General features: G+C 45.3%; 1 protein-coding gene across 1 annotated transcript in view; it reads right to left on the bottom strand.

The window, feature by feature from the left end:
* Nucleotides 1–1,482: 1,482 nt before the first annotated feature.
* Nucleotides 1,483–8,655, bottom strand: part of EXT1 (exostosin glycosyltransferase 1) — a 187,293-nt gene continuing 180,120 nt past the window's right edge. Inside the window, exon 11 of the mRNA XM_055800825.1 lies at nt 1,483–7,124. Coding sequence (XP_055656800.1) covers nt 6,939–7,124 — 186 coding nt within the window. The 3' untranslated portion in view covers nt 1,483–6,938. The remainder of the gene's footprint in view (nt 7,125–8,655) is intronic.

Raw genomic sequence — 8,655 nt, 5'->3', positions numbered from 1 at the left:
CGACAGCAGTGGTTTGGTTCAGCCCAGCCCGGCACTTCTGAGGTGACCATCCCGACTTTCCCCACTTACCTCATTTTGATTCACACCATAGCACAGCGCTGGAGCACACAAACTGGATCTTTTCCAGATGAACTGAGCTGGCAGGTGCAGATGTAGATGTGGTGCACTACATCCCCACATCCAAGTCACCCCCTCCAAGATGTGTCTAGCACCAAAGGTCTCACGCTACAGCTCCACACCAGCTAGCCCACGCTAACTGCTAATGTCCACAACAGCCTTCTGGTACCTCCTGCAGGTGTAGCTATCTGCATTTAATCGAATGAATTCCACCTCAAGTTGTTTTGCACGAATAACATGGCAACAACCCAAGAATTCAGGTGTTGAAGGAGTAGGAACACTGTTCTCAGATAGTTTTCAGAGTAAAATTTTTTGTTCATTTTCTGGCAGAAAGAAGCCCGTAGCCAAGATCAAACACCAACAGCTGCTGGGATGCTCTCTTTTGGAGGAACCTGCAGCAAACCTCAGAAAACCATGAGCAGAGCAGGCTCGGCCACATCTGTCAGCCTCTTCCCAAGATACAGCAGTCTTCTATGACTGGCAGATCAGATGGGATGCTGATATAAGGACCTCTGAATCCCAGAAGGGATGAAGCCAGTCTGGACATCTCCAATGGGAACAAACCCGTGGCTAATCCCTCAAATTTACAGGCCATGACTCAAGCCCTTTGGTGTCATCAGGAACTTTCCCAGCGTGAGATACATCTGAGCAGATGTTGGTATCTATGCTGCAGGACCTGCAATCGGCGTGCTTGTACTGCCAGCAGGGAGAAACCAGCACACTTGAGGTGCAATTTACCTCGTGCTAAAGCCTATGTGTGAAACAGGAGAGGAGGATGATCCCCAGCAGAACTTTGCTCTGTCCATTGACAACGCAGGGAGACAGTGAGGTCTGGCTCTGACAGGAGTGCTTTGTAAGCACCTAGAGATAGGTGGGATGAACGTGACCCCCCATGACTGCGACAGGCTTCCGATAACCCCCTAACAATAATTATGGGTCAATAAATGACTATATTCTCAGCCTGCAGGGATGAGCCCTCACGGCTTTCCAGGCTGCTGAGCGATCATTTTGGCACACGCACATTTACAGCGACTCCTACAAGTCACCATTCCCTACCAATGACCACGTCACAACACAGGGACACTGTCCTGCCGCACACAAGTGACACAGACTGAATGTATTTTCTGCCCTCAGTAAGACAGTAAATACCTGTCAGTGTCGCTGGACTAGTCACCACTGTGCATAGATGCTATACCACATGTATTACCTATGTAACAGAGCCCGAGGATATATATCTAGCCATTGCTCAGGTCAAGCTGAGGAGAAAGCAGATAAAGAGCCATTCATTTAATGACCCTGAACTACCCATGGCAATCATGCTCCCAAGTTTGCGTTATTCTACCTTAAAAATAAAAAACACACTGCAACAGAAATGTATGTCCTTTATTAACAACTTTTCAAAATAAATCTGAAGAAAAAAAGTCTTTGGTGACACTATCTATAAAAACAACCTATCTTAGATGGTAAACCTATGATGTTATACAGGTTAATGAAGTAAACCAAATTATATGGCTTTTAAATTTCTCATTCTCTCTTTTTCTCTCACTCACACACTTGCTTTAGGTTTAATTGCACCATGTTGTCAATAGTCAAACAAAGAGGGAGAAACACTTTAAAAAAGATGTGGCAGCACTATGAAAACATTGGTAATGCATTAGAAAATTTTTCTCAAAAATGTACATTTTATACAAAATAAGATTGTATTTTTGTTTGCTTTTTTGCTTTACATTTGCCCACCTAAGAATTCCCATTTCAGGTTTCCATTCTCATCATCCAAACACTATACATATTTTCTCTCAAAATAAATATACAGAATTATGTACAAGGTTGCAAGGCCCGTTGGATCATCACTAATCCACTGTGAAATAGTCACTAAAAACATCATGGAAGAGTGGGAGGGAGCATCTCAAAGCATCTGATGAGTCCCATACCTCCCCCACCCCACCCCGCCCCCACAATTTAACTCCTCCTAATTTAACTCCCAACTTAAAAAACGTGTGTGAAGACAGTTAAAATGGCATAAAGGCCAGCTTGACTTAGTTTTAAACAAGGGTGAGATGTACAATATTTTGGAAGATGCAGTTTTATTTCCAGCAGACAACGGCTAAGACCCTGCGTGGGGCAGGTCCCTTCTTGGAAGACCAGAGGCCCATCCCCGTGGACTCCCGCTAAAGCCCAGGGAAATGGCTCTGTCAGGCTGACACCCTTGAAGGGCACATTTCTGCAACAGACAGCAGAGCCAGCCTGGAAAAAAAAAACAAAGGAGCAGACCACCAACCCACCCCTTGCTGCAAGAGGATGTTTAACTGGAGGAATTAATCAAGCTATTGTCAATCAATACAGTGTTATGACAAACACTGAGTAGTCTAGTTTCAGTATGGGGGGAGTGAGAAAGAGGGGGACACAGCATTTTACACTGGGAATGTAACGATTTAAAAAAAACCCCTAGTCTATGTCTAGCTCTTTCATTGCTTCAGTGTCAAATGACGACTTTCATTCTCCAAATGACATCTTTTGGTAAATGAGCTTTTTAAAAAGGCGCTCATTGGTGAAAGATTAATTTCTTTGTCAAAGTTGGCTCTAAAAAAGAAATTGCAATCTGAAATTGATCAACTCCATGATGTCTTCCAATGGAAAAGATCAAAGCGCTCAATAGCCATGCATTAGCACACCAGTGTGTTCACTATGGAGTTGTTAAAAAGCTTAAACATTCACATCTAGAAAAAGTTATGGTAACAATTAGTGTTTTCACAAAATAGGAAGAGGGCAAATAAAATCTTCTACAGGCCCAAGGGACTGCAAGGAGAGCCAGGCACTTTCTATCTTGGAAGTCTGCCCCTATTTTTGTGTCATGTTTTTCTCCTGAAACCCTCCTCCAGCAATAGATCTTATTCAAATTGTAACTGGGAAGGGTTTCTTTCCCTATTTCCCCCCCCCTTTAATAAATTCGATTAAAAATTCATCAGTTCTCCCAAACTCTAATCCCTACTTTTATTCTGTTTTAATGGCATGGATCTATTCACATTCATCCATCCATCTCACCCCTGATTAAATTAAGGTCAGTAACCTTTACAAAAGGCCACATGCGTAACACTCAGTCAAGTCATCAGGCATTCAAGTACCTGTAAAGTAAAGGCTAACATAGCCTGCTGTTAATGAAAAATAATAAAAAAAAAATCAACCTACAAAAGGAGCAACAAGGAGTGAACCTTGTTTCAGCACCATCTGATTTAAGGAGGGGGGAGGGGAGAAAAAAAAAAAAAAGAAGAACCATTAACTCATACATAGGACACGACAAAAGGGTGATTTCATTCATTAAGGAAACAACACAGCTCTATCCAACAGGGATACACCCGGGAGGCTCGGAAGCATGCCTGCTGTCCTTAGGAGCACTGGCTGGTAACATCTGCATTGAGCGTAACACACCAAATGTCTAAGCTGGATCTGCATCCCGCTCTTCCCCTGGATCCCTGGCCGTGGACACGGAGACCGAGGGCCATTCTTGGGACTGGCTGCTAGGCACATTCTTTCCTAGAGAGACGGCTATGCCCCGGTAACTTGCTGCAAAGGGAAACGCTCCTACCTATCCACATCCCTTCTGGAGCTAAGCCTTTCATTGTTACTTGTTTAATTAGCGATCTGTAAACAGAAAGGGCCTCGAATCACATTGAGAGCGAGCTTCAGCAGAGTCTCTTTCAGCCACCCCTAAAAGTGATGGCAACAGAATGTCAAACAGCTTAAAAGTTTGGCCTCGCTTGCTGTACTCCAAAAATGGTTAGCTACTCCCTATTTTACTAAAAACCCAACCCACGTGCCCCAAAATGGCATTAACTAAAATCTAAGCAGAATTTTAATTCTTGTTTTTGTAGGGTCCCCTCTTTCCCTCTCCCTGGCCCCTCTTCCTGGCTACGGACCATTAACTGCTTCCCAGAGCTGCAGATGCTCTTTGTGGACACATTCACACACATGCCTGCAAACCAGGACACGAGCAAAGTGTGAGCCCTGCCAACCTCATCCAGGGTTTCGACACATTGTCCAAAACCCGAGACCTAGGAGAAGGTCTATTCCAGTCCCTGAAAGAGCTGCCTGATCTCCCAGAGTCAAAAGTGGCACGAGAGCCCCTGAGGCATTCACTCTGAAAAATCAAACCACCAGACTTCACCTTCACCTGCAGATCAGCAAGCGCAGACCCAAGAACATAAGGAAGTGAGGTTCAGGTTTTTATGGGATGTGGGGAGCTGAATTAGCAGCTCACCCTACAAAGGCAGGATCATATCCCGCTCCCCTTCCCTCCCTGGCCCTGCCTACCTACTCTTGCCTCTTTATACGTCTCTCCACATGCTGATTTAACTCTCTAAAATAGCATTTAAAAAATCCAATAAATCACCAGACACTCTTGTGCAATTTTAGAGCTGAACGGGCTCACAGAAGCATCTGGTGGGCACCAGCGTGGCAGAAGGTGACAGGCAAGGCTACGTGGCCAGGGGCTGGGAGACCAACGGGAGTGGAGGGAAAAGTGGCACCTCCTTCTCTCACCAACTCACTAGCTGCAGTCTCACACATGTTTTGGCAGATTCCTTTACAGATTTGGTTCAGATTTACAAGGGCGTGTAAATAGGGCAAGGGGTAATGGCTTTAAACTGAAAGAGTATCTATGTAGATTAGATGTAAGGAAGAAATTCTTCACTGTGAGAGTGGTGAGACACTGGTAGAGGTTGCCCAGAGAAGCTGTGGATGCCCCATCCCTGGCCGTGTTCAAGGCCAGGCTGGATGGGGCTTTGAGCGACCTGGTCTGGTGGGAGGTGTCCCTGCCCATGGCAGGGGGGTTGGAACTACATGAACTTTAAGGTCCCTTCCAACCCAAACCATTCTATGATTCCATGATTTTAACACAAAATGTCAGGAACCTGATGTTCCTGCCCTAACTCGCTGTGCTCTGTTCAAATATTGCAATACATACACAAAGCAAAGCATTCTTTGCAAGTCTTTACATGTCAGGTTGCACACAAACATTTAGCAATATGTACTTCGCACTTTTAAAGCAACTTTCCATTTAGGGATTCTGATCTTACCAGCATAAGAAATTATTTAGGCTTCACAGCATTCCCTCTACAACCAGTAACTATTACTTTTACAAATGAGGAAACTGAGGCATGCCTCAGTTGTGGGAGTTGCTTAAAGCTGCATAATAAATCAGTGCCTGAGCCTGAATTAAACTGGTGATAATGCTGGTCCACCCTTCCTAGCACTCCAGCTACTCTTCAAACCTGCTACCGGACCGCCTGTTTACAAAGGAATGAGGTATAGAAAGGCTTGCTGGTCTTCTGGGCATCGGCAGCAAACCCTCTCGCTGTGACCTTAACAGAGCTCTTGAGGGTGATGATTGTTACAGAGCACCCCAAATGCACCTCATCAAATGTGAGAGTTCAAAACAGTTTTAAAGTGCTTATTTTCTTAGCAAATTGGAACGGCATCTTCTGGCCCAAATCACTGCTTTTGTTTTCATTCTTCAATGTAAAGAAACACATAAATAAGCAAAGCACTACAGAGAAATAAACAACTTGAATATTTCAATTTAAAAATACTTCCATTTGAAATGCTAAAACCATTTTGGAGCAACACCAGTACTTCAGGGGAAGGTTTTTTTGTCCAAGTTATACTGCCTCAAGTATGCCTGGGAGCACCCACTGCCGCCAGTACCCGGTGTCTGACCACACACTTTACTTCAGGTGTCAGACCTCCAGGAGGGAATTTCTCCACCTATTTGCACTTCCAAAAAAAAAAAAAAAAAAAAGAAAGAAAGAAAAGGAAAAAAAAAAGAGAAGCCCGTGCTTTGATTTCAAATAAACCAATTTGTTACAGGCCAAATTCCTGTGTTGCAAGCACTAACATGCTTTCTTTTTTTGCCAACACCCCTCCTGCCCTCAGGACAAAGTTGTTTCTAGAAATCTAGCTGCTGTGCATGGCTAAGCAGCACCGCTGCCCCTGGGCAGCAGGGACTTACTCAGGCTTTGCTGGCCGTGCTGACTGCCCCTGTGGCGCTCACCCAGGGGCAGGGCCATTCGGGATGCACCTCTCCTACCAGAACACACAACTGGCACGGCATCCCTGCTGTGCATGGAGCCCTCCCTGTGCTCCACGTCACTGGTTTGCTTCTCTCTCCCTTCAAGGCAAGGCTGATGGCCTTTACAAATGGTTTCCCCAACAAGAAGGATCTACACTCCCGTCTGGCTTGTTGGGGGTTCTCCAGTTTTCCATTCGTCCCAAGGAGTTTTGCCACAGTGGCTGCTACTGGCGTGGGGAAAACAGGAAAAAAATATTAAAAAGTCAGCAGTAATTGAGAAACGTTAATACTTCGGTTCTGTCCTGTTTGTGCTCAGTTTGTTTCTGAACCTGCTGCATTTTCTCCCCATGAGATTCAAGTGTTTAACTTTGCATGGGAAAATGAATGAAAATTGCATTGACAATCAAATGCATGAAAGAAAGAAACGGCAGCTTTGAAATATTCACAACCAACACAATTTTGATTAAAGAAAGAACTCTGTTTTTAATAGTTTTTTTTTTTGATCATTAAAAAAGTTTAAACCTGCATAGCAATCATTTCAAAAATAATTATTTAATGTTCCATAATGAAACTGTACACGACCTAGTCTTGAGCGACAGAAGCCTGCCGGGTGGTGGGGCGCAGTCTGGGCCAGGGCAGCCCCGCCGCTGGGACGCTGCTCGCCGGGTCGGGCGCTTGCCGGTGGCGGCACAGTCTGGCTCCCCGTGCCGGTGGCCGCGCAGGGCCGGGGGCGGCTTGGCCCCCTGGGCAGCGCTCCTCAGAGTCGTTCAATGTCTCGGTACTTCTTCCTCAGGATGGAGACCTGGTCTTTAAAGAGGACAGGGTCGAGCCTCATCTGAGAGTGGATCAGCGGCATATAGCCAAACCAGCTGGCAAAAGTGTTCATGCAGCTCTGCCGCTGGGCGAAGTGGTCGGGGTCGGCCCAGCGCGAGGCCCGGGATGTCTGTGCGGAGAGGAGAGCAGAAATCAGACGTCAGTGTGGCACAGCAGAACGGCAGGACAGGGCCGGCGCCACGGCTGGGCTGACACCATGCTGCACAGCAGCCCCAGGGCTTGACAGCGGTGTGGCCCCCAGTAGCTGTGTGAGGGGTTTCAAACCCAGGGGAAGACGCCGGGCCCGCGGCAGGAGCTGGCAATGGCGAGCTGGCCACCCTGACTTTGCAAACAGTGCTGAGGGCAGTCTGGTGTGGTGACCCCGTGTGTGACCATAAGCCAGCCTGACCCTGAGCACGACACCTGTGAGCAGACCCCAAAAAGCTTCCCAGCAACTATTTCACCCCAGCTCACACTATTTTTTTCTTTCCTCCCCTGAAACCCTCAAGCTACTCCAGAGATAGAACAAATCCATAAAAAAAACCAGGAAAGACAAGGCCATGGCCTTCCCTTAGAGGTGCACATCCAAGCACAGGCCAGCTGCTGCCCATGGCCTTCAGCCATAGAAGGAAACCACGTTACAATTATTACAGTTTCACAGGTGAAAAATGCACTTTTGCAGTCCAGATCTGCAGAAATTTATACACAAGCAATTTCAGCTGGCTTGTAACTGAGCTCAGAAGTTCTTATGTGCTTGGCATTACTCATGCGTGTAGATGTCCTGCCAGGAAAAGCAGGGTGCTTCCAGGAATCCCATCAGCTGAGGCAAGTGCCTAAGACAATGCTGTCTTATGGATAGAGAAAATTAACGGAAGTTCCACATTAGATCACAATGCACGCTGACCCAAGGAAAAGACCATGGTCTTTGCATGCATACATGCAAAATACTGTGGCCCGATTTTCCAAAATTTTGGGCAGCTGTAATTTCTATGGAAGTCAGTATCTCTGGATAAGGCTCTAACAGCTCTGAATATATAATTACAAACTACCTTTATAAACATAATAAAACTATTCTTTAAGATAAAGTATGAATGCTGAGAACCTACAGGAATTTTTTGTGCCACTGCTCACGCAAATCTCTTCTTTCCTTATGTTTCCACTACACTTTAAAAACCAAATACAAATTCCTAAACTCCAAGTATGTTAATTAAAACATGAAGAAACTGATAAAGTCAGGGACATGCCAAATGAATGTGGAATCAGACTTGATCTCTGTCCAAGGCCTGTCCAGTTTAGCTCAAGTGGTAGGTTATAATGTGCATTGATTACAGATCCTTGATTATTACTGAGCTGCTAAAGACCAAGCAAAAGCTTGTTGCTAGAGGATTATAGCAGACATTCTGACCATTAACAGTGAATTTCCATATGACTATTAATCTCTGTCACACACTGAGGTTATGTTAATTTTTTATTTGTCTTTCAAGGAATTATGAACATGGTCCATTACATTTCCCAAAGCTGCGGGAACAACTTGTCTTTTGAAGAGAGTTATAGTTCATGGCTGACTCAAGTCACCCGTGCTACAAGAAGAAAAATGAATGTTTAGACTTTGCCAAACAGCCAAAGCACAGCCCTGTGGAGAGGTGAAGTGCAAATTGGAA

This window comes from Falco peregrinus, chromosome 3, assembly GCF_023634155.1.
Source record: "Falco peregrinus isolate bFalPer1 chromosome 3, bFalPer1.pri, whole genome shotgun sequence".
Classification (NCBI taxonomy): domain Eukaryota; kingdom Metazoa; phylum Chordata; class Aves; order Falconiformes; family Falconidae; genus Falco; species Falco peregrinus.
This window is presented reverse-complemented; position numbering and strand designations above follow the sequence as displayed.